General features: G+C 43.3%; 1 protein-coding gene across 2 annotated transcripts in view; it reads left to right on the forward strand.

Moving 5' to 3' along the window:
- SPTBN5 (spectrin beta, non-erythrocytic 5) overlaps positions 1 to 26,623 on the forward strand; it is a 143,937-nt gene that overhangs the window by 96,057 nt on the left and 21,257 nt on the right. For both annotated transcript variants that reach the window (XR_006174251.2, XM_024106610.3), the window contains exons 41-57: positions 527 to 604; positions 1,998 to 2,170; positions 3,278 to 3,368; positions 4,327 to 4,473; positions 5,874 to 6,011; positions 7,529 to 7,785; positions 7,931 to 8,117; positions 11,197 to 11,409; positions 14,284 to 14,480; positions 15,133 to 15,337; positions 16,133 to 16,327; positions 17,088 to 17,243; positions 19,601 to 19,818; positions 21,894 to 22,083; positions 23,265 to 23,441; positions 24,553 to 24,657; positions 25,181 to 25,789. Coding sequence is in view for 1 of the 2 variants with exons in the window: in XM_024106610.3 (XP_023962378.2) it covers positions 527 to 604; positions 1,998 to 2,170; positions 3,278 to 3,368; positions 4,327 to 4,473; positions 5,874 to 6,011; positions 7,529 to 7,785; positions 7,931 to 8,117; positions 11,197 to 11,409; positions 14,284 to 14,480; positions 15,133 to 15,337; positions 16,133 to 16,327; positions 17,088 to 17,243; positions 19,601 to 19,818; positions 21,894 to 22,083; positions 23,265 to 23,441; positions 24,553 to 24,657; positions 25,181 to 25,789 (3,336 nt within the window). In the remaining variant the exon portion in view is untranslated. The remainder of the gene's footprint in view (positions 1 to 526; positions 605 to 1,997; positions 2,171 to 3,277; positions 3,369 to 4,326; positions 4,474 to 5,873; positions 6,012 to 7,528; positions 7,786 to 7,930; positions 8,118 to 11,196; positions 11,410 to 14,283; positions 14,481 to 15,132; positions 15,338 to 16,132; positions 16,328 to 17,087; positions 17,244 to 19,600; positions 19,819 to 21,893; positions 22,084 to 23,264; positions 23,442 to 24,552; positions 24,658 to 25,180; positions 25,790 to 26,623) is intronic.

Below are 26,623 nucleotides of genomic sequence, written 5' to 3' on the forward strand. Positions count from 1 at the left end.
AAGACTTAGGTGGCTTGGACATGTCAAGCAAATGCTGGATTACAGGATCCCAAAGAGTGTTCTGTACTCTGAAGCTCATGAGAATAGAATTTATTCTACTTACTTAGGACCAGATTCTAATTTCTTTTCTCAAACTGAGTAATACCTTACTCCACTGGGACGGCTCATAGAGTACGGTACTATTCATTGTGAATAAAGGTATTAGATTCTGATCTGCAGCATTAGCACATATGCCACAAATATTTTTGTTGCAGATGAGAAAATCCAGTATCCTGAGTCTGAGTAGTTGTATATACCAGCAAGAGAGTTCTTTTAATAATAGCTAAATACTTACACGGTATACTTACTTACACTGTTTACGTACACTTTTCATGTTCAAAGTGCTCGGTCTATTTTGGCTAATTAATCCTCACAATAGTCCTATACATCAGGTAAGTATTTACCAGCCCCATTTTTACAGATGAGGGTTATCCCTGTTTTACAGGCTAGAAACTGAACTCACGGTTACTTTTTCTCCCCTAAACAGAAATTCTTTGGCTATGTGGAGCAGAACGAGAGCTGGCTCAGCAGCAAAGAGGCCTTCTTGGCCAATGAGGACTTAGGGGTAGGTGAGCTGGATAATGACAACATTTCCATTGGAGCAGGGAGACATCAGTGAGAAGATGGGGAAGGTGTGAAATACTCTGACATCCTGTGAGCCTTTTTAAAAGCCCCATGTCGCGCTTCCTCATGAGGAGATCCCTACTGCATCTTGCTGTTTATGCAGAATCCTGTTTCTTTTATTTGTTTTGTACACAGAAGGCTCAGGCTTTCAACATCAGATATAGTGAAATATTCTATCCACCCCTGTTAGAGGTGGAAGCTGGAATTACATCTGTGACCTGTCACATATGGCCCAGGAAAACATATCCATCAGTGTTAATAACATGGAATATGTCTGGTGTTGGTGCCTGGTGTCTGTCTCTCCAGGAGTGGATGTACACATGTACAGTACCATCTATTGAAATATATGGCTTCCTATGAATCCCTGCTATATTTCCCATTCATCTTCAGCTCATGAATGTATAGAAAATATCCTATTGAGTACCGTCTGCCTTTCAGTTATATTGCTGTATTTACTGATGATGGCCACGCCTCCAAAGAGTCATATAAATGTCTGGATATTTGCATATTTCTCTGGTGCATTGTGATCTGAAAACAGGGCTAGAATTTTCATGAAGATAACTTTCCTCAAGAGATTTCCAATGCTTTCTAGTGTCATCCAGGGTGGAAGTAATGGGAGAAACATGCCTGAGTAGTTATAGTATTTTGACACCTCTGATTCTGGATAGGAAGTCCAGAGAAATGCAGAAGAGAGAGAGAGAGTGAGATCTGAGTCATGAAGTTTGGATTACAAAGTTCAGGGGACTTCAGTGTCCATGCTTCTGACAAAACTGGACTTGAGTTATCCAGTTCAAATCTGGATCTGAGCTTTCTCCAAGTTCATAGGTTGGATCTGGTGCTCTGGTTTAAGTCTCTCTCTCTCTCTCTCTGACATATTTGTTCATTAACCCTGATCCCAGCTTGTCATCCATATTTATGTGCAGATATTTCTTGCAAGATTAGATTATGACTAAATGTGGCTCAAATCCACTAAAATGTTAGTCTTCCGTCCTGTGGCTTCCTACGAGGGTAGGAGAAGGCTCAGTATCTCCAAACCTCAGTCAGCTCTCTGTATCGATCAATGATGAGTGCTCTGTCCTTACACTCCAGCATATGGAGCTAAGCTTCCAGCAGATTGCTCAGCACTGAAGCAGACAGATCCTGAACTGCTGCCCGCACATGGTGGGTAGAAAATCCTTGAAGGCCAGGGGACTGTGGTTTCAAATTCAAAGGCCAATACATTTCCAGGACGATTTGTGAGGGAAGAGTAATGACGGTTTAATTCCTGAGTCCTGAATGTGGTGAATGGTATGACTCCCTTCTAATGATGGATATTATCACTGAATCCCATCCAGGATTCTGTGTCCAGTGTGGAGAGCCTGCAGCGGAAACACATGCAGTTTGAAAAGGCTCTGGAAGCCCAGATGGAGAAGATTAATGTGATGGCCTCCTTTGCACAGCAACTGAGGCAGAGCAAGCATTACGACTCGGAGAACATCACGAACAAGTGTCAGGCTATTCTGAGGAGGTAAAGCCGACCCCTTTCCCCGTCACTGTTACCCAGCCTTGTCCAAATGAGACCCTTCCTGCTCTACTGCTTTTTGTCTAGATATTTTAGGGGAACCATAGACATTGGTCTGTACTTAGTCCACACAGCACTTTGTGCTGAAGCCCTGTCACATTTTGCAAGCAAAGGAAGCTTGAGGCAGGTCGGTATTTCCATGGGAGACTTTCAAGGAACACCTCGGTGCTGCAGGAAGAGGTGTTGGTGATTCAGAAAGAGACACATCTCTCTGTGTCTGTACTGAATCAGTGTCCCTGCCTGGTATTAGGGATGCATTTTTCACAACTGTAAAGGGGTTGACCCAATGTCCTGACCAAATTCCCAATGGGGGTATTTGTGTCCTGTCTAAATTTCACCTTTTAATTTCAGTTGCATAAGGTGTTCTTCACATCTTGTCCTAAAACGTTGCATGTTGTTTTAGTGAACTGTTAAACAGCTGTTCACACTAGGCGTGACTGAAATGATCTGTGTATAGTTTGTAAAGTACTTTGAGATCCTTTGGGATGAAATGGGACATATAAATATATTATAGTGACCATGTTATCTCATGTATGAATTTACTTGAATACAGTACTCAGGGCCTCGATTACTTGTCACACTTCATACTGTTTCCTCTGTATTTTGTAATAATGGGAGAGGCTGCATTTCAGAATGGTATAGCTTTAATATGATAAACTTCCACGGCTAAACCGTATTTCAGGAACAAGAGACGTTGTAGGTGATGTGCATATAGGCACAATGTCAAGATTAGCTTGCTGATCATGTGGCAGCCTGTACAGCCATCCGCTGAAGGCATTGGTAGTGTTAGCTGGTGACAGGTATAGTGTGTGCCTGTGCTGATCATGTAGTTAATGGTGGTTAACTACAGAACCCCTGATATTCCAGTCCTGGGCATCAAGTCTGCCATGCTCAATTATATGATAGCTGGGTTATATGGATAGGTATCCACTAGAACATAAGGTCACATTGCAAACCTGAGTTTTAGAGGTGAAAGGCTAAAATGCTACCCACTTATGCCAATTAGTCTCTTCTGCTGTAGCTTTGTTCTCATGTGTCTCTTTTTAATCCCAGGAAAGATAAACTGCTGGAGAACGCCCTGGCTCGCAGGCATGTGCTGGAGGAATCCAGGTTATTGCAGAGGTTTCTGCGGAATTCCTTTGAGGTACAGTTATATCTTCCTCACGTTGTTGTGATTTCTTAAAACATTTGACAACTCAGCGGTGCTGCTTGGGCATGAATCCCTGAAGTTTTTTTACTAGGAAAGAACCAAGGAACTGAGGCTGGGATGACATCAGATGAGACGGGAAGATATAGGCGTAAAGAAAGAAGGCACCTTCTTCAACCCTCAAGCCACACCTGCCTCCCCACCTAAAATTCCGTCCACTTCTGAGGGCTTGTCTACACTGCACCACAGTGTGTGCTATTGAAGTGTGAACTGCAGAGTACATCAGAGTGTTGCGCACTAACTGCCCCATGTGAACACTGCTGGCATGGACTAATAGATACCTAGTTTGCATTAACATAGTCCTCTTTCAGCAAAGCTGTGTTGATGCAAATTAGGTACCTTTTAGTTCATGCCAACAGCATCCACACAGGGCAGTTAGCATGCAACACTTTGGTGCACTCTGCAGTTCATGCCCCCTTAGTCCACACTGCGGCTCAGTGTAGATATAGCCTGAGATATCTTTTGGACACTGTGGTACAGAAGGAAAAGTAGACGTTAAAGGGGGTGCATTCCACGTTTGAGAGGTAGTGGAAAGGGGCTGAGCAATCCTTTCCTTGTGAGACACAGTGGACTTGTGGTTAGAACTATGGAGACAGCCCCTTCCCCCACACACATGCACACAGGGTGGGAAAAGGGGATAATGCCATTGTGTTTAGTGTCATGTGAGGTAGACGGAATGGTAGTGGCTGGAGATATAGAGATGACCTCCTCCTCTTGAAAGACAGGAGGAGATTGCGAAGGCATAGAAAGGAGAATTCAGCCATTTTTCCTTCTCTCCATTAATTAGCCCCACTGTATTAGAAGTATAAGAGGGAATCCTAGAAAATAAGATCTAAGTAGCTTCTGAAATTCTTGTCATCTTCTGTGTCCTCCTTCCACCACCCCCCACCCCAAGGTCGCAGCCTGGATAAATGAGAAGACCAGTATTGCTTTGGATGAGAGCTGGAAGGACCCGAGCAACCTGAAGACCAAGCTGCAGAAACACCAGACTTTCCACGCAGAGATCATGGCCAACAGAAATCGCATAGACAGCATCAAGGCTGTAAGAGACGCAGGGCTGATGTGGGGAGTGGGGGCTGGTGGGAAAGGTTCAGACAAACAGAATGTCTGAATCACAAGGATATTAAATAAGCAGGGGCACCTGTGTGATCCAGGACAAAGTAACTTAAGTTCTACATGGCGTTGTCTCACTTTACTATCTGCAAAATGGGTGCAATACTTTTACCAACCTCTAAAGGGAGTTTTGAAGTTTAGTTTATTAATACCGCTCAAGAACCTAGAGCACGTCAGATGGAGGGTGTTAAGAGGAACAAAGAGTTTTAAGGGGAATTATCACTAAAATTTTGCCAGTGGGGGAAGCATGAGGGAAACATGACAAACTTTGGCCAGGTATCAAGTATCAGGTATAGATGGACAGTCTGGAGATGCTTATGTGTATATTTATTTAACCTAAACTCAGTACAGTAATTGTTGTTGTTATTGCACCAATCGTGTACAAGGTGCTTTACAATAGACACTTCAGAGTTAAGAGTGAAGCTTCAACCCACACTCATCTCGTTGTGCCTGGGCATTGCAGTACCCACTGTTTGTAGAATACTGCAGTGTGCAGCTATAGCTTCTCTGACCCGCCTGGATCTTGTGCCTTTAAAGAGTCATTTGAAAGGATCTTTTTTTAGGGTTCCTTCATGTAACAAAGATGGTCTTTGAATGATTCTGTAGAGGAAAATCTGCAACTGGAAACCTGTTATGGGTTCTTTCCTCTCCCACTTCTCCCCTTTGTATAACTAAAAGGTGCCTCAGTCTAACTTTAGAAGGATATAATACAAACTTGCTCATGGGCTGAGAACATACCGCAAAGTTGCCAGCCTGCTTCCCCAGCTAATCTATAAGCATCTGAAACTGGGGAGTTATCCTAGAAATACTGACAGACTCGAACTATGTCATACAGTGCACAAGGTGGTCCTGATTTTAGCACCCAGAGGTGTTAAATAGAGAGAGATGGGTTGATGGGCACCTACTAATGCCATGCTGGCAAACCAGATTCAGTACCAGCCTTTAGGCAGTACAAATACTGCATACTCTCACCTCAGATTGATCCTCTGCCAGGAGACTGTAGTGTGTTTTTGTAAGTCAATACCTGACTCCCAGACATCCTGCTGCAATAGGTCTCTGGCATTTCAAATAGCGCTAGAGGCCTGAAGTCTGGCAAGCTCAACTACCATCCCAATTCCAGCAACAGTTTTAACTTAGAGTGTTTTCTTCTATCCCCACCAAACCCCACGTGTTCTGCTAAGGGATTAATAAAGATTGTAGAAGCAGGTTCTTACCCCCAAGCAGTGGCTTATGGGTGTTGATAACCAAGCACACATCTCAGACAGATAGATGGTGGATTATGGTGCAGTGGGCTAATAGAGAGGGTGGTGTCTGCTGTCTTTGCTGCAGGAGGGAGAGAAGATGTTCCAAGAGGGACATTATGCTCCTGAGGCCATTCAGTCCAGACTGCAAGAAATGGAAGAGCTCTGGGATGAGCTGCTGGAAAACTGCCATGAAAAAAGGACCAAGCTACAGGATGCCTACAAGGTAAAGCTGGGGACAGGTCCTGCGGCCATTTCATGTGACAGAGCAAGGCAAAAGTGCTAAGTTTCATCAATGTGCCATTGCCTCACATGCTCTGTCACACCAAGCCACTGGAGCCAAGGAGTTAATCATCAGTGGCACATAACAAATACTACAAAGCACAGGCCAGATGCACTGAAGCTTTTGCAAAGAGGTGGGAACCCCACAGAGAGAAGTCTGTTGCTGCTGCTATGTTCTCATGTGGTGTCTGCTGGTGGAAGATTTAGTTTAGAGCCAGACCTCCAGAGGAGGATGCAGAGGCGATATGCGCTGAATTATCACATCCACCAGCTGCCTTGGGCATGTCAGAGAATCATAGAATTGTAGAACTGGAAGGGACCTTGAGAGGACATCTAGTCCAGTCCCCTGCACTCATGGCAGGACTAAGCATTATCTCTAGACCATCCCTGACAGGTGTTTGTCTAACCTGCTCTTAAAAATCTCCAATGAATGGAGATTCCACAACCTCCCTAGGCAATTTATTCTAGTGCTTAACAACCCTGACAGGAATTTAAGCCCACTGCAATTTAAGCCCACTGCTTCTTGTCCTATCCTCAGAGGTTAAGAAGAACAATTCTTCTCCCTCCTCCTTGTAACAACCTGTTATGTACTTGAAAACTGTTATCATGTCCCTTCTCAGTCTTCTCTTTTCCAGACTAAACAAACTCCATTTTTTCAATCTTCCCTCATAGATCATGTTTTCTAGACCTTTCATCATTTTTTTGCTCTTCTCTGGACTTTCTCCAATTTGTCCACATCTTTCCTGAAATGTGGATCCCAGAACTGGACACGCTACTCCAGTTGAGACTGGAGTAGTGAGGAAGAATTACTTCTCGTGTCTTGCTTACAACACTCCTGCTAATACATCCCAGAATGATGTTTGCCTTTTTTTTCCCCAACAGTGTTACATTATTGACTTGCACACCTCTACCTCGATATAACGCGGTCCTCGGGAGCCAAAAAATCTTACCGCATTATAGGTGAAACTGCATTATATTGAACTTGCTTTGATCCGAGTGTGCAGCCCCGCCCCCGGAGCACTGCTTTACTGCGTTATATCCGAATTCGTGTTATATCGGGTCGCGTTATATCAAGGTAGAGATGTATTTAGCTTGTGATCCACTATGACCCCCAGATCCCTTTCCTCCATACTCCTTCCTAGGCAGTCATTTCCCATTTTGTGTGTGTGCAACTCATTGTTCCTTCCTAAGTGTAGTACTTTGCATTTGTCCTTATTGAATTTCATCCTATTTACTTCAGACCATTTCTCCAGTTTGTCCAGATCATAGAACTTTTTATATTCTGTGAGTTTGTTCAATGGACTGTGTTCTCTACATTTGCACACCACATCAGAAGTGAGGAGATAGTTCATTGAGCCCTGAAAAGGTTTTCGAAAGTGACACACATGCTCCTTGACAGAGGAGGTTGGGATTTTTTTAACCCTAAATGCCTGCTGACATTTGCTTCCTGCCTGCCCCCAGGCCCTGCGTTTCCAGCGGAGTGTGGAGGATATAGAGAAATGGCTGGAAGATGTGGAAAGCGAGCTGAAGGCTCCAGACAGTAGCAGTGACCTGGTGGTTTTGAATAGTCTCCTGAAGAAACAAGGGGCATTGGAGGAAGATGTTGCTAGCCACAGCGATCGGCTACAAGTGCTTGTGGACACAGCCTGCGAATTCCAGCAAGAGAAGCATTTTCTTGCAGATGAGCTACAGGAGAGGGTTGATCAGGTGGTGCACAGGTATGCAAGTGTCTGCCCGTTTTCTCACTTCTCTGTCCCCTTCTATCTTTCTCCTTTATATTTATTTTCTCACTTCCAAGGCACCTGCTTCTATTACCTTACGATCTCTCCGTTGTGTTAATTTGGTTCCATTTTAAATCTGCAGGTACAAGCACCTAAGTGATCCACTGCAGGAGCGGCGTGGGAGTTTGGAAGCGAGCAGGCTACAGTACCAGTTCTTCCGGGATGTTGATGATGAGTTGGCCTGGGTTCATGAGAAGCTCCCCCTGGCTTCCTCCAAGGACTATGGCCAATCTCTGACAACAGTCCAAAGCTTACAGGAAAAGCACCAGGTAAAGTAGCATGGGAACCATCCCCACTGTTTGAAGTCAAGCAGGAGAACGTGGGATGGTGCCTATGTACCTACAGTGGAACACTTCTCCTCTGCTCTGGTTACAGCGAAACTGTCACTGCCAGGGATGACTTTTATCCTTGTCTCACAAGGGTGCTCTTTAATGAGCAATTCCGTGCCTTTGGAATGTTCAAGACTGCACCCAGGGCATGTATTTTCACACAAATACTCTGGGTAGTGTACCCTGCACTCCCCTTTGGGCACCCTATCCCTTTGTGCAAATTATTGAGCTCCGACCCTGGTTGTTGCAATACTAAATAGAATTTACAAGCGGCTGTGCATGCTGGCAAGGCTTCTCCAAGCAACAGATGTCCCAAGAAAAAATGTTAAAACTCAGCAAATACATCCAGGCATATTAGCCTTCCAGATGCCTGCAGGGTGAGGGAGTGACAGGAACCTTCTCCTCCTGCACTTTCTGAAAAAATAAGGGAATTAACAGAACATTATTACCTTTATCCCACCATCATTTTAGCAACAACTTTCAAGTTAGTTACTACGATTTTTGCAAGGTTCAGATCTGTCATCAGAGACAAGGAGAACCTGGAACGTTGTCATCTCCCATACCAATGAAACAGCAGCTGTGTCACGCATGTTTTTCAACTAGAGTAATCTGCTCCTTTGCAATAAATGAGATAGGAGAGAAGAATTTCAAGGTAGGGAGATTGCAGCAGCTACTGGTTTTGCTGGGTAATGAGGGGCACTTCATTTCAGTACCATCCCCGGTCTTCTGTTGGTTAAACTTCTTCTGGCTCCTAGCCCCATTACAAATTGCAGATCTACTAAGAGCTATCATCCCCTGGGAATATATTTTTAAAACACCTGACATTTGGTGCAATATGATGCAATTCGAGAGAAAAAAGATCTGCTCTTCAGTAATTTTTTAAAGCCGTGGGGTAAAAGTCATGTCCAGTCCAGGTGGTTTATTAGAAAGGTGTGGACTCCTGTGAAGGGTGGGAAAATCATCCCAAATATCCCTTGAATTAAATGGAACATTTATAACAAAGGGCTGTCAAGCATTCTCCAGCGTATTGCTGTGGAGGCCACAGGTATATTGTGAATAATTTATGTTTGATGTAGATTTTACTTTGACCAGTGAGTGGTTTGAACAAATGAAATAGGAGAATTTATAGCGTTTTAAGAACATGCAATTGGTGCGGAAGGCTCATTTCACCAGGATGGAAAGTGGGGACGAGTGTATGCTTGCATTTAAACTCCTCTGTTTAAAAACATTCTGAACGTTGGCATTGTAGGGAGGTAAGTTAGGTCCCTGAAAGGACTGAATGATTGGGGTTGGATTTGCCATGGGAAGGAACTTGGGCTAGGAGGGGGGGGGGGACTGTGGTGATGACACCTTAAGCTGCAAAATTCTCCTTGTTATTTATTGCTGTTTCGAAATATTTCAATAGAATTTTAGTCCGGGGGAAAATAGTGTGTATTACAGTTGCAAAATAACAGGCCTTCTCTTCCCTGACATTTTGCCAGTTCTTCCAATGAACGTGAGATTGGCCCTCAAAGCTTTTAATTCAGATTTCCAGTTCTGAACCTTTTAGTTACTACAGGCTACTAGACATTTTTACGTTGGCTGTGTAGGGGATCTCATATTAAAGATCAGGAACCAGTCTCCACTCTATTGTGAGATTAGTTTCACCCTCTAAAGAACACTACTATTTTATTTCTAGTCCTGGTGGGCCAAGTTTTCAAAATTCAGTCCTACCTTTGCTAGCACAGAAAGGAGTGTGGATGAAATTTGTGAGCAAATATCTAATACCTGACTCTGCAAATGTGTATTTACCTGCATATATAGCAATCGTGTTCACACAAATACTCAGTTTGTGTGCATAAATGTAAGGTTTATACACACCACTGTTTCCATTTCCTGTGGGTACAAATGAAGGAGCTTTGAAAACATGTCCCTAAATATTAAATAGTGAAGTTCTTCTTCACATTGCTGACTTATTAATACACAGTACAAACTGTTTGACCCTGGATTCTGTTCTGCTAGTGTCAGACATGGTATCGCTTTTCAGCAACATAGTGGCTGCCTCTGAGATTAATAAGGGGAAATTAAAGATAAGATTAGGGGCCCCCATCATTCACAGACAAGTGATCTGCCAGCTGAGCTAAAAGTATGGCTCATTGCTACAGAGGGAATCTCTTCTACATAATGTAACACTGCAGTGCAACTCTCATTCTGGCTCAATTCCATAGTAATTACAAATTAAGCAGAACTATTTCATCAGGCTGGGAAATACTTTGAGTGTAGGGTGCTGTCATTTTGTTACCTACAGAATGCCTGGCCCCCTTGACAGAGAAGACCGAGTCCCTGCCCAAAGAGAATAAAGTCTAAGTTACACCAGTAAGACAAGGAAGAGCACTATTGGGTGGGAATGTGTGTGCATAGGAATGAACTGAATTGGTTTGGCAAACGCCAGATGTTTTCAAACACTGGGCTGGAAGAGGTTGTTGAGGAGCTGGTTTGAGTAGTTCATGTCTCCTACCATTATCTCCTTGTCTTGGCCATCGCTGTGTGTTCCTTTTATGCTTTGAAATGCCATTTTGGTAAAGCTGTGTTTCCTGGAATTACGTTGAAGAGCTAGAAACATTTATTTAGCTGTTGAACTGATGGAAAATTGGGGCTGTTTCCTAGAAGTTCATTAATTAACTCATGAAGTATGGCATAACCATGGATTCAAGTGAGTGTTTCAGGTTGTTGCTCCTGATAGCAAGTATTTGTGGTTAGGATATTTTACCTCAAAACCTTAGGGAAGTTTAGATCAGGAGCTGAACTTTGCAGCTATCCTCTTTCTGTAACTGGCCAAACGAAACTCTTAGTCCAAATACTCCTCAGTTTCCAATAAGTTCTGGTCTGGATCTAAACTTTGCAGCCCTGGCCCATCTTTAAATGTGAAAAAGACATTGATTTGTAATTATTATATTGATTGACTGGGCTGCTAAGTGCAGTATATAGGTAGAAAGGTCTCCATCGCTTACATTTGGGGTCTCTCATTTGTGCTTTCCAGAACTTGGAGAATGAGATTAGCAGCCGTGATGCTCTAACAAAAGTGGTGGTCAGCACTGGGCAGAAGCTGGTGAGGGGTGGGCATTCTGCCTCCCAGGAGATCATGAAACGTTTGAAGAAGCTGGAGACTTCTGTAGAAATCTTGAAGGCTGAGGCTCAAGAGAGAAGAAGGAGACTCATGCAATCATATGAGGCCCATCAATTCCTCAGTGAGGTAAGAAAGTGGGGGATGGATAGCTCAGTGGTTTGAGCTTTGGCCTGCTAAACCCAGGGTTGTGAGTTCAATCCTTGAGGGGGTCACTTGGGGATCTGGAGCAAAATCAGTAGTTGGTCCTGCTAGTGAAGGCAGGGGGCTGGACTCAATGACCTTTCAAGGTCCCTTCCAGTTCTAGGAGATGGGATATCTCCATTAATTATTATTTTATATTTATTATAAAGACTCATTGTATGTGCAAAAGGGGGTCAATTTTTGAATTTGCCAGGGTCCCAGTTAGATTTTAAAGCTGAAATCTAACAAATAAGGTTTGTCAATGTATAATAGAATCCAATGGGATAACCCCTTTTTATTGAGTCCAGGGAGCATTAGCTTACTAGTTTAATGCTGGGTTCTTTCCAGGTTAGCTTTTAACTTGAACAGTATTTCTCAAATCAGGACACTTGCTTATTCTTAACCAACCAACAATTTATTAATTCACCCAGAACCACATAAATATATAATCAACAGTTCACCACTCAAATGTACACACACCAGTTGTGTATATGACACACACACAATACAAAAGCAATGATCACATACTATAGCTGAGGCTCTACAGTTATATAAAGAACAGTGCAAATTACCAACATTTCTTATTACCAACAATTCTCAATTCTTTATTACCTAACACATTTGTCACACTTCCAAGGTTCCACTTGTCTTTAAGGCACTTTGAAGAGTGTGGTTAATTCTCTTAGACTAGACTGGTCCAAAAAGGACACGTTTTGAATATTAAAAGCAATTGCTTAAAATTATTGTTTTTAATCTCTCTTAGGCCAATTTGCTTGGACTTATAAAGGTGTTAGAATCTAAAATATGGTTATTTGAGGTCTCACTAGAGAGTGTAGACTCAGCAAGATAACCTATAGCTATTTCTATTGAAGAATAGAAGGGGAAATACAATCTTTGAGACGAAATCTCCCCACTTCTTCTTATCCTCTTAACCAGTGCTTAATTTATAATGAAAGAGGTGCCGAGGATCAAGCATTTTTTTTACTTTCATAACTGATGTGTCAGGGCTATGAATTGCCAAGCCTAGGGGTGCCAACACTCAGCCCTGTCAGAAATTAAGCACTGCTCTCAACCCTGTAACGGGGGAGAGTCCTTCCACATGGCTGGTATGGGCGTCAGTCACACTTGGGATTCTGCAGCTTGTTGTGTTGGGTTCCGTCTACTCCCTGAACGCATGGCAGCCTCAATTTATACACTCTAGTATCAGGGCTCATTGGAGGGGGCCACACTCTGATTCCTATGGGACAGGTGCTAAGTGGGTCCTCAGATTTCAGCTCTTAGTTTCTCTGCTGCTTCCATTGGTCACCAGAAGATGGCATTGGTGTATAACAAATTTCTTTAATCCTTTTCTTGTCGGAGGCTTTTTAAGTTTGATTCATTTCAAGGATTGTATTTTATTATTTGCCCTACTAACAATCTGGATCCCCCTTTAAGCAATCTCTTAATATCCCAAAGTTATACCCTAGTTAATGTCTTTCAACATTTCTCCTTCCTTGTGCCAGACAATTTCTATTACTTCTAGAGTGCAACAGTTATTTACAATGAAAACCAACAATCCTTATGACCTTCTAAATTTGGAGGCCATACTCTGTGCATTCTCTGATTATACTAAGCATTTCACATTATTTAGGACTTACAATAGAGCAAGAGGCCTTTCCCACATATAGAAGGCTATAGATCTAACTCAGAAGGCAAACAAATGTGCAGATTCTAATTTGGGGTGAAAGACAGATTATTCACAGTATATTTGATTTACAAGGAAACAATGTATAGTTTATAATTTGGGGTGAAAACATATGGCTTGGATTTCTTGTGGTAACAGTTTGCCCAATTTAACCTTCACTCTTACAGCCACATTTCTAGTTTCTTTAACTGGCAGCTTCCCCACCCATTTCTTGTCTTGACCCACTCAACATGGAAAGCAGAGTGTTTGGCAACCTGGAATATTTTAGCTTGGTTGGGAGAGAGAAAGAAATTTACACCTATGCAAATAGTGAGAGATTCTTGCCTAGGTGATTAACAATACCCTCATTTAGCCATTTAAGTATCTATAGTCGGGGAGGGGAATGCCTGACCTTGGCTGATATATGAGTCTTTAGACAGAGCGTCTCACATGATGTGAACCATTTTCTTATTGTCTTCATAGGTGGATCCTATTGTGGGATAAACAGAGGTGGATAGTGTTTCTAATTTTTAAGGCCTTGATGGAATCATTATTTATTAGTCATTCAAGGTATATCAGTGCCATATATGCATTACATCATGAGGCTCTTGTGCTGTCCTCATTTGTTTAAAGGATCATGTGTGGAACTGTACCTTTAAGAGGCTCTGACAAGAGCCATTTGCAACTGGTTGTTATGCTATGCAGAAGGCCAACCATGCTAAGCAATGCCAGTCAGGTAGAATTCAAACACTGAATGAAGCAGGCCTTTGTCAGCCTTCTTGGCTCTGAGTGATTGCTGAACACCACCATAGATCAGATGTCCACAGTGCTAACTGGTGGTGAGAGTTCTTAGAGTGGATTAAACCAGAATCCCAAACCATTCTTGTGACTTTTCATATTTGGCAAGTACTTATACAGATAGGAGGGAGATAAAAAACTGCTTCCCCAGTTACCACAATGGGGGCCAACTACATGACTCTAAGTTTTGGGTTTAGTCTCACAATTTTCAGAATGAAAGCTACTATATTGCATTGCAAGGTCACATCTAGGTTGCTGTCCACTATCACCTTTAGGTCTCTTAGAGCATTACTGCTTTCCAGGTTTCTTTCTCATGCATGAATATCTGTGTCTCACGTTTATCCCGGAATTTCCAACAGCTTTTGGAAGTGGAGTCCTGGATGGCAGAGAGGGGGTTCATCCTTGAGACATCTGACTGTGGGAAGAATGAAGAAACCACCCAGGTGTTGCTTCGCAAACTGGAGGCTACCAAGCTGGACGTGGAAGGGTTCAAGCCCCGAATTGAGAAGCTTCAGGAGACTGGCACCAATCTAGTAAACAGCGATAACCCAGAGAGGTAGGAAAATGGAACCGGATTGCTGTTCCACTTCTAACAGAAACCTGCTAGAGAGGTACAAACTGAAAAGAGGAGTAGCCCGCATTAACCATTCAGTGACTCTGTCAGAAACACTGTTGTCAGGAGACATTTTAAAGCCCTTCCTTCCCACTGCAACAAAAAATACCTTTCATTTTCCTGATTTCCTGTTATTCAGCGAATACAATAGAACCACATAACAAGCAACAAAAGGTTATAGATTTTAGCCTAGTTTCTCTGGCTCCTGCCTACTCCCAGCAGTTCTCATCCAGACCTCATTTGTTTAAAGGATCTGAGCTAACCATGTCTGGGAATTAAGCAAATCAGTATTCTTCATAAGAATTCTTCATCCTTTCTCTTTCCAATATGTTTTTCTGTCGCAGGGGAGGGAGGGAGGAGATGGAAAAAGGATCATTCTCTGAAATAAGATATTTTAATTTCCTGAACCTATTGGTTCTCACACTTCTAACATAATTCACCCTATTACTAGATTCTTCCTTTTTCTTGTATTTGAGCTGCTGCTTTGATAGCACTAGAGGGCAAAAGAGACATTTACAAACATAGTAGCAGAAATAGTTTTTACTGGCTAAGTACTCTACCCAATGACATGGCTGCTGATTGTTATTCTTTACAGTCCAGCCATGCTTCTGAAGCTCCAGGCTGTCCTAGCAAACTACAAGTCTCTTCTACAGAGAGCCGAGACCCAGAGGAGACACCTGCAGGAACAATACCAATTGTACCAGTTTGAGAGAGAGATCCAGTTAGTGGATGCCTGGCTTTCCAGCAGACAGGCTGTGGCGGAATCAGATGACTATGGGCAGGATTTGGAAGATGTTGAGGTAAAAAGCTTCCTGTCTGGTAGAACTGGGACGGTATTAGCTTTATTGTATGTATAACTGGTGGCACTGAAGCACAATATACAGACAAAAATTAAGCAAAATCAGATTGTCTCTTTTACACACATTGGGTCTAATTTTTGCCTGGTTAACCCATTTGCAGGGCTCTCTGAGGCAGCATCGACCAGAGGAGAAAGTTGGGGCAAAAGAAAGCTGTCACATCCTCTTTTCCTTTGTGGCAGAGGGCTGTAGAAGACCAGCATAGCCCAAAAGGGGGCCCAGCACTGGCTAGAAAGGGGCTGGGAACTGGGGTTCTGGTTGTAAATCTGTAGCACCCTCAGCGGAAAAGCCTGAGATAGAGCATCCATACCACTAATTGCTTACCCCAGAGTTAATTTCCTTTGAAGGCACAATGGTGCCAGGCTGGTGCAGAGAGGTGTAATTTATACTTGCTTCATTGAATGTATACTTTCAACAACTATTGCTTGTGGGAAGAGGCTGAATTGTTTGCATTTCCATTCCTGTTCTTGGCTTGTTGTTCTTGGTTGACATATCAGGCCATCAAGGAGGTAGGTGATCTTCTCTGTGTGACATAAGATGTTGATTCCTCACAGCAAGAGGTGCTTTGTTCTGGGGATGAGTGGAGGAAATCAGACTTTTAAGTGATTTACGCTCCAGGAAAGTTCTGTAGGACATGGCAGAGAAGTGATCAGTTCCCTTTGCCTCCTTCATGGTTGGTGGCATGGGTTTGTAGAAGTTCTTCATATTTGAATCTGCCTCCCCATCCTTTTTCTGCAGGTGTTGGAGAAAAAGTTTGAAGATTTTATAAAGGAGGTGAAACCTCTGGGACATACTAAGGTTTTCTCGATAAATGAATTAGCATCTCACCTGGAGAAAGAGTGCCACAGCCAGATAGGAGATATCCAGAGGAGGACCCATCAGGTCAATGACACATGGGAGAGACTATGCCAAGCCATCCAGACAAGGACAGAGGTATGATGCACACAACTAAATAAAATGTACTTTGAGCACTAAAGCTCCTGAATGTTCCTACTTCCCTTTCTGACTCATCAGGCAGGTGCCACGGCTGTTCTCGGAATGCATTTGTTGTAATAGCAGAAAAGGTGTTGCAGACAGCTCTTTTTTTGTTCCAATATTGCCTTATAGCCTTTGCTGACCTGTGCATTATCCTTGACGAAAATGGATTAGTATTTACCGGTTATGACATATCAAACATCTTTCAAATGAGACTTAAAACTGAAAACTAATCACTTGTGGTCCTTAAAATCCTTTAACACTTTTTGTAAGAAGATAAGTTTCAGGTCCAATCTCCTGGCCAATTCCAATATATTCTGTCTCCCTAAGCTTCCTGCAGCTTCAGATCAATCTGGTAACACAAAGAACAGGACCCAGGATTTGACCCAATGTTTGTGTTTGGTGTGTACACAAAGTAAAATATATGATGTCCTTAACTATTAATTTCCTTGTTAAACACATGGGTTTAAATAACATGGCAGTTAAGTACATTATTATATCTTAGCAGCTTTAGCTGTTTGTTTAAAAACAGGTTTTTGATCTTGGAATAAAGGTAAATGTGTATTATAGTATTTTTAACCATGTGCCTCTGAACAGCTCAGCAGCTCCAGTGTTACCATACTTTGCATCAGAGTGTCACTTTAGGCTCCTTAGCATCAGAGCAGAGTGGCACCTTGCATAGTTGATGATGCCGCTAGTGAACCATTTCTTTGTTCAGAATCTGAGAGCAGCCCAGCAAGTTCACCAGTATGACCACGATGTGGATGAGCTAAAGGGTTGGATGCAGGAGAAAGAGGCAGTAGTGGACATAGATGATTATGGATATGACCTGCCAGGTGTGCAGACCCTCCTCAGCCAGCATGAAGGAGTGGAGGTAAGTCAGACAGCCTTGAAACACAGGTTGAAAAACATAAATGAATAAAATCAAGAGACCCGCACCTGACTCAGTGGCATCTCAGGCTGCTCTGTTTACAGAGCTATGGAAAACGTGTCTGATCCATTACTGCAGTGTCTATGGTGCCTCATGCAAGAGGCCTTTCATCCTGCTTTTAACATCATGAAACAATATTAGTAAGAACATAAGAACGCCAGACTGGGTCAGACCAAATGTCCATCTGGCCTAGTAACCAACAGTGGCTAATGCCTGGTTCTGCAACATCTGAAGTGTTGGGGGAGAGGGATAAAACATACAATCAAATAAACAGTATTAACGAGCATTATCAGCTGGAATATTTGTGAAGGCAGCCTAGTACGAATGGGTCTTGAGGAGGGATTTGCAGGAGGAGAGCATAGTAGTGTTGCAGATTAGTTCAGGGAAGGCGTCCCATGGATAAGGCATGGCATGGAGGAAAGCACACAGTCTGTTGTAGGAAAAGTGAACAATTGATCAGGTGTTGCAACCTCTTTTTGCTACTTCAGTGAAGCCAGTAAAAGGTTAGGGCCAAGAGCCCATCTTTAGAACAGAGGCAGGAGGAGAGGTAATCTACATGTGCAGGAATGATATAAGAACATAAGAACGGCCAGACTGGGTCAGATCAAAGGTCCATCTATCCCAGTATCCTGTCTTCCGACAGTGTCCAATGCCAGGTGCCCCAGAGGGAATGAACAGAACAGATTATCATCAAGTGATCCCTCCCCTGTTGCCCATTCCCAGCTTCTAGTAAACAGAGGCTAGGAACACCATCCCTGCCCATCCTGGCTAATAGCCATTGATGGACCTATCCTCTAGGACAGTGGTTCCCAAACTTGTTCCGCCGCTTGTGCAGGGAAAGGCCCTGGCAGGCTGGGCTGGTTTGTTTACCTGCCACGTCCACAGGTTCAGCCGATTGCGGCTCCCAGGAGCTGCAGTTCACTGCTTCAGGCCAATGGGAGCTGCTGGAAGCAGCGCGGGCCAAGGGACGTACTGGCTACCGATTCCCGCAGCTCCCATTGGCCTGGAGCAGCGAACCGCGGCCACTGGGAGCCGCGATCGGCCGAACCTGCGGACGTGGCAGGTAAACAAACCAGGCCGGCCCGCCAGGGGTTTTCCCTGCACAAGCGGCGGAACAAGTTTGGGAACCACCGCTCTATGAACTTATGTAGTTCTTTTTTTTATCCCTGTTATAGCCTTGACCTTCACAACATCCTCTGGCAAGGAGTTCCACAGTACTACTTACTGTATTTTTCACTTCACTTAATAGGCTTTGAAACTAAATTCCAACCCAAGCTCAAATAAGTTCAAAGCCTTAGTTTGAAGTGGATGTGGAGTCTCTAGCACTGCAATACCAGTGGCTCCTGGGACTGCCAGCCCATTGCTAGAAAAGAGGCCATCAGAGCCTGATATTTTGCCACCATTCAAAAGGCCCATGTTGAATTCTGGGATGTGACTTCTTGCTCCCTAGGCCAGCAGGATTTGCTAGTCCAATGGAAGTAATACTTAGCCTCACAGAGCATGGCGAGCCTAGATTTTGCTGTACCTAAATTCCTTATTTTTCAACTTAAATGGTGTGTCAGGCTCTGGATTGGGAGCAGGCAATCCCTGTGGGCTGGCAGTAGGTGTTTATGATGTTTAGGCCAGATGAGGCAGAGGTGAAAAAAGGAGTTAGAGAGCAGGAGAATTGAGATGATCTCTAAGATTCCAGTTGGGGTGCTGCTGAGGCGGGGAAGGAATATTGGGTGTGTTTTGAACATGCCAGACTTCCTCTAGGTACTTTCTCAAAACAAAAATAAAAGATTAAATTTTTGGAAAGCAGATATTCTGCTGGGAATTGCTGCACCCTTACTTTCCTGTCTTTTTCTCTCTCCTAATCCTCACCCGATTCCTTCCCACTTCCTTCAAAGCCAGCCCCGGTGTCACTGGTCTGCATTACAGGGTAGTACCTCCTCCCCCAGTTGATGCAGCTGACTCCTCCCTGACCTCCCCCCAAATACTTCATTTATATTAGAAACACAGTTTTTGCTGGCCCAGGGAGTGAGACTCCCAAGGTATCTTCTACCTTACTGCAGTGTCCTTCATGACAGCTCTGAACAAGCTTGTTCAATGGTGAATGTAGATGAATCCCAGAAGGTAACTGGCAGCAGGCAAAGTAATGAGGTAATTTCTCACTCTGTGGGATCAACTGGGTGGAAGGAGCCTAAAGGTCAAGAACAGTCTGAGATCTGCTTTCAGGATTATTTCCCTGCAGTGTCAATGCTGAAGCAGAACCTAATGCTCTCAATTTTGTCTTGTGATCAATCGCTTCTGTGTTCCAGAGAGACCTTGCAGCCATCGCGAAAGAGCTGGAGCGGATCCAAGGGGAGGCTCGGCGTCTCAGCCGGCTCTACCCACAGGCCAGGGAGAACATAATGGAGAGACTCACAGAGGTGGATGAATGCTGGGAGAAACTGAACAGGAAGTCTGTGGAGAGGAAGGAGAGGCTGAGCCAGGCAGAACAGGTCCAGGTCTACTTCAACGACTGCAGGGAGCTGATGTATGTGTTGGGCCCTTTGTCTGGCAATGGGGCCTTATTTTTGTTTTCCCCAATGCAGTCTTCTAAATTAGACACTTGGCATAGGCCATCCTTGCCCCCATCTCTCTGCAGCTTGCTTACAGCTCCCTTTAAATGATAACGCAAAGCATCTTCTCAGCTGCAGTGGCCAGAGTTGACCCCACTGTAGAGAAGAACAGATACTTTGGTTCAAACTAATAGGGTTGTTTCTGGAGCCTGTCACATACTGGATGTGTCTAGCACATGGGACCATACCACTCTATTTCAGCACAGTGTTACAGACCCGCCAAATTTTGGACAACTTCGATAATACCTCTAGTGTCTTGGAAAATCAAGCACTTTGGGTAGTTCAGTACTTTGGGGTTTGGTTTCCAAACATTGCTGATTCTACATGAGGGCATAGTCCTTTCCTCACATCTGAATACTCCAATCCCTGTGCAGCTGTACAGACACCATTGCTCCCATGTGTCAGCAGGGCCGGCTCTAGCGTTTTTGCCATCCCAAGCAGCAAAAACCAAAAAAACAAAAAAAGCTGCGGTCGCAAGCGGCGGCAGCTGTACTGCTGCTTCATTCTACGGTAGGTCCTTCGCTCCGAGACGGAGTGACGGCCCCGCCGCCGAACAGCCGGACGTGCCGCCCCCCCTCTTCATTGGCCTGCTTGCTACGCTGGTGCCTGGAGCTGGCCCTGGGTGTAAGAGTCAGCACAACCATTTCACGGGCAATCCTAGCACAGCTATTTCAGGCATGTACAAAAGTTGAAGTATTTTGTGTGGAGCAGGGAGAGAGATAATATTGCTTGCATGTGCCTGTTGTTGTTTCCCTTCTACATGAATAAAAGATCTGTGTGGGTACCAGAATTTCTATTTTGCAGGAAATTCCATTATTTTGAAACTGGGTTTTGTTCCTAATCTGAACAAAACATTGAATTTTAAAATTTCCCATGAATTGACAACAATTCTGTTTTAGGTCAATGGCAACATTTCTTTCAAATTAAATCAAAACATTCCATTTTAATTTCAACTGTTTTAAATTTTTTATATCATAAAATAAATTTCAAAGTCAAAACACTCCCTAGTGATTTTTTTCCCAACATCTACATGTTATAAATATATGGAGATATATACCTATGTCATAGAGCTGGAAGGGACCCTGAAAGGTCATCAAGTCCAGCCTCCTGTCTTCACTAGCAGGACCAAGTACTGATTTTGCCCCAGATCCCTAAATGGCCCCCTCAAGGATTGAACTCACAACGCTGGGTTTAGGAGGCCAATGCTCAAACTACTGAGCTATCTCTCCCTCCCGCCCCATTCCTGTAGAATGTTTCTATTTCAGTGAAATGGCATTTTCCATGAAAAACTTTTCATCAGAAAAAGTTTGACCAATTCTATTAAGTATTACGAGCATTGTCCCAGGAATACAAATGTGTTCTTGTTTTAGGAATATTGTCTGTCAGTGTGTGTAGGTGGGGATAGCCTACGGTGAGGTAGTTCCTCAGCTGCTGTAAATCAGCTCCATTGAAGTCAATGGAGCTACCTTGTTTTATACCAGTTGAGGCTGTGGCCTTGTAGGTACATGCTTTTGCCTAACTTTGTGAGTGAATATGATTTCATGTATGTGTGCCCTGTATGTGTGTTAAGTATTCTTGTGCATGACAGAATGTGAAACTTTAAGTATGCATATAAATGCCCAGTGCATAAAAGCACTGTGAATATATACAGGAGATATTCTTCAGTGCATGTAGTTTCATGATTCCCTTCTCTAACTATCTGAATGTGTATCATGTTTGTCCCATAAGTATAATATAATTATTGATGGGGCAAGGGTATGTCTGAGTGTATGTTTATGCACTGGAATGTGTCCCTTGAGTGTGTAAATGTGCATATGGATGTGGATATCTACCAGAGTGTGTGCATGTGTGTGTCCCTTGTATGTAAATAAGAGCTTGTAAATCTGTGGATGTATAAGCTTGTGGACGTGTCTGAGTGTTTGTGAATCATTCCATTTTTATCCTCAGCAGCTTTCAGTGTTGACTGACACCTTTTGATTCCTTTCCGTAGGGTTTGGGCCAATGAGATGCATGCACTGGTGATATCTGAGGAACTAGCAAGCGATGTTCTTGGTGCTGAGCTGCTAATCAAGCACCATGAAGAATATAAGCGTGAAACAGAGAAGCAGTGGCTAAAATATGAAGATATGCAGCGGGCAGGGAACAACCTGGTGAAAAATGGACACTTCATGTCCATGGAGGTATGCTGATGGCGGGTTAAACATTTTAAAAAATCAGAGTCAGGTAAGGAAACAAACTTAGTGGGCAAACACCTTAATTACAATATTATAAAAGTCTGAGTGAAGCATCGCTGCCAGAAATACTACCGTCTATAAAGGACATTCCGTAAGTGTTCAGGAGGGAACTAGACTTCAGCGCCCCCAGAGAGTTCATGCCTTTCAGGGGTTTTCACATAAATCTGTCCTTCAAAACAGAGACGCATAGAAAAACCAGGTTTTTTAATATTAAATATGAAGACAAATTTTGCATAGAGACCTGAATAAGTGGAACGCCATTTAGGGTTGTTCCTATCTCCTTCAAAATTGACTCTGAAACTAACCTGTAAAATTACAACAATACCTAGATTGAAATATTGCAGGTGGTTGTTTATGCTGTGCTGTAGACCTACGTCACACTATACAGTGGGGAATATGTGCCACAGAAATACCACCGTTAAATCTTATTGTCTAAATGCACAAGAAATAGGATAAATAGAATGCAATACAATATAGAACAAATACAGAGTGGGGTAATGTCTTTGCACACTTCAGAAAACGTGTGATTCTTCAGGAGGTTTACAAAGGAGAAAAGGGCGAGAAGTAACTTTGAAAAACTCTAAGATCCTGTTAGCTAAGTAACTTCAGAATTTGACCATTACAGTGACCCCAGGCTTGGCTTGAGATTGTAATTGGATCTGGAGATCATGAAGTTAAGAGTCTTTGGAATTTGTGAAAGATCCCATTTCTGTTGCAAACTTTGCTGCAGAGAGGACTAGACAGTTTTCCATTGGTATTAAAAGATAAATCAGTGTTGTCATGCCATGGCCAGATGAATTTGTCTTGTTGTGTGGGTACCCATTAGTTCAGTATTATAAGTTACAAACTGCAACATCTGAGTTAAGTGTGGCCCTGGAAGAACATATAGCAAAGTACTGGTCCTGCCTACACGGAATATGCATACAGATATAGAATATAGTACGAGGCTAAATTAATTCAGGCAGGCAAAAGGCAGACTCAAACTTCCTTTCTAAGTTAGGTTGGGATCACAAAGTTCTCTGGAGGTCATGTACGGGTCACATGATCAAATTACAAGGCAGATGGCTGTCAAATGAAAGTCTAAGTGGATCTTTTATCTCCCTATATTGTAAATGTTGTTTTCCTAGATTGAGGAAAAACTGTCAGAGCTGTCAGAACTGATGAAGAAGGTGAAGGAGAGCTGGGATTTGAGGAAGGAGCTGTATGAGGAAAACTGGGAGATCCAATTACTACGGCGAGAGCTGGATCAAGCAGAGGCATGGCTGGCTGCCAAGGAGGGCTTTCTCTCAGATCCTAGCTATGGGGTGAGTAAGGACAGTATAACACTATTAAAATGCACCATCTCAAGTAACCCCACCCCTGAGAGATTCTGTTTTACGTTAATCACAGTCAAAACATTGATGGCTGAGTAATGCAGCTTTGGAATTCTCAAAAGGTAGGTACTATGTCCTTTTAAAGGGTTTAGCCTGGGGCAGGAAAAGTAACTAATGGGGTAGTGACCTGCTGTGGCAAAAGATTGGGGAGAATTTCTACCCATTCCTTAGCCTAGTCAGGGATCTGGAAGAAGGTTCTTACCCCTTCATATGAGGGAGAGAGCCTGATTTGAAGAGAAGGGGTGATTTGGCCTCTCTTGGGGGGGTGGGGAGATTTGTGTACATGGCTTTTCCAGCTTGCCCTAGAAATCCTTGTTCTTGCACCAACTTCAACAGCTTTTTTCTGTTTGATGACCATATTATGGTGGCTGAGCGGGTGGCCACACACTTGGCTATGGAGGCCCAATGCAGGGGCAACAGAGGATCAGTTGTGAGATCCCTGCAGTGATCATTGGCAGGGGGAAAGACAGGAGTAAACCATGTGTCTGGCATAAACTTGAATCCAGGCATTTAACCTGTGTGCCATTTGTTATACTGTAGCAGCCAGGATACCACATGGGAATCACGATACCTTATGCAAGCCATGCTGGTGGTGATATTGCAGGGCCTTTATTCCACAGCAGAGAGGAGAAGGAGGGCGAGAAATTTCACATGAATCGCAACATTTTTAAATAATTAGTGACTCTTATAGAGGATCATCTCACTGTGAAAGATACTGCATTCCCGTAATGGCTGTACTGGTGGGTTCCAGTAAGGGTGCTGGTGGCTGACAAAGCCAGCAGCTGGGGAGAAAGAAGTCTTGTCAACTGAGCCTTTATTTTCATGTGCCACATTCAGCCCATGGACCACTTGTTTTAGAAGTGTAGGCTGAGATTTTGAAAGCCAGCTAGGGGATTTAGACGCAAACTCCCATTAATTTTAAAGGGAGTTATGTGGCTAAATGTACTCATTTGTTTAGAAAATCTCAGTCGTAGTCTTTTCAGGAACAGTTATTTTTGTCTCACTGGATTCCTGTATCTATTGTTGATTTTTTTCCACTCAGGATTCAGTGTCTGATGTAGAGGAACTACTGAAGAAACACCGGGACTTTGAGACGATGCTTGCAGCCCAAGAGGAGAAGTTTGTACAGCTGAACAGGAAAACAAAGGTGAGGGGGAAGAAGGCTGATGGATTAGTACGTGAGACAGGGGTTTGTCATGGGGTGAGATGGCCTTTTTAGGAGGTTGGGGCTCTGCTGCTCCTGTGCTAAACTCAGCTCGCCTCCCGACGTGGTAAAGGATCAGGGGACTAAGAGGAGACCTGCTGGGAAAATAAGAGCAGACTGTAATTCAGAGAAGACTAGGTTGACTGAGGAAGACTCCAGGGAGAGCAGACCTGGGAGCTGGTGCTCTGCCGAGAGCAGGAGGGCAACAAGGAAGGCTGTGAGCATAGGAAGAGGCCTTGGGAACAAGACGACAATACAGTTTGGACTACAGATGCCCAAGCTGTTTAGAGTTCCCAGGGCTGGGAATCCATAGTAGAAGGTTGGGCCCTGTGCTGTCAGATATATTTTTATAAAGGCCAATACCATTTTTATAAAGGCCAATAGAAAATGCTTCTGAAGGTAATCCTAACTTCAATTTACATGTGCACTCATAGATTGTCATACATGTAACCTTTGTGTCTTGCAGAGGGAAATGAAGATACTGAAGCAGATTTATGCTGAGGAAAATGGGCAAAAGGAGAGAGGGAAAATCATTAGGGTCCCATCTCTGAGAAGGAAGCCCTCAGACAGAAGGATGCCACCCTCAAGACTGATAGAGATAAAGAGAACCAGACCATTGCCATCTCTGTCCTCCTCACCCAGCCTCGCCTTGAGGGGTCCCCTTGAAACTGTTGTCTCTCCAGTCCAAAAGTCCACAGAGGCATTCCAGCAGTTTGGGTCTGGGGAAAATCCAGAGATGTTGCCCAGCACCAATGGAGAAACGAAAGCTGTGAGGAGGCTCAGTGAGATTAACACTCAACCTACCCCAAAACTGATGGGCCTGCAAGTCACGTCCTTGGGAAGCCACATCTCTCCTCCCAGTCCAGTAAACAGACAAAGTGCCACTAGTTTGTTAGAACCATATTCCAAGGACCTCTTATCACCCCATGAGAAAAACCTTAGCAGTTGCCCCGTCTCTAACCTGGAAATAAAAGTTGTGAAGACTTCACCTAGGTCTAGCCAAAGTTCATTAGATGTTTCTCCACATTCACCACAGTCCAGTTCCTCTCTTGAGAGGTCAGAAAATGACCTTTTGGTAAGTTCATCTACATTCACAGAATCTCTACAGCCACCCCATTGAAGCAATACCCAGATCTATATCTTACTAGCCAACATAAGGAGTGTGAGAAAACTACAAAGATTGACCATATACACATATATCCCTAGTGGACCCAAACAGCAAGAAACACTTAATGTGCCTTTGCTATATACTTTCTAAATTATCCAGAAAGATAGTGATATGAAGCAGTTGTATGCCTGCAGTCTATGGAACCTTTTTAAATGCCTCATTTCTATAGACATTACTGCTACCTGATATGGCAATGAGTGCTATTCTCTCTCTCTCACTACGGGGAGTATGTTGCTCACAAAAACGTCTTTCCCCTGAAGCCAAGAAGCATCTATTCTGACTGATATTTTCTTTATACATTCTTGGCATGATAGCTAATCCCCATGATGAGACTGTTAGGTTAAATCTTGTCCAGCAATATTTTAATTGAATTTATGTCCCAGAAAATATATCTTGTCATATATCACTCTTCACTTTAATGAATAACAAATAGCATTCAAAATAGACCAACTTAATTGAAAAATGCAAATATTAATGAATAGGACCAGATTTTTGGCTGTTGAAAACACGTTTGCGCAGTTGCATCCACTAAACCTCTCATTTGCTTGTGCAAATAGTGAGTGCCAAACTAGATAATCTTATGCCTTCAGTAATTTATATTTTGCATGTAGCTACCTGATTTGACTGCACACAGGTGGGTTTTTTGTGTAAGACTGAAGGAGACTGATGCACAAAAAGACTATTGATTTAATTATGCAGTCAGCTAGAACAAGTTTGAACAGTAAAGGTTTTATGTCCTAT

This window comes from Chrysemys picta, chromosome 4, assembly GCF_011386835.1.
Source record: "Chrysemys picta bellii isolate R12L10 chromosome 4, ASM1138683v2, whole genome shotgun sequence".
Taxonomy (NCBI): domain Eukaryota; kingdom Metazoa; phylum Chordata; order Testudines; family Emydidae; genus Chrysemys; species Chrysemys picta.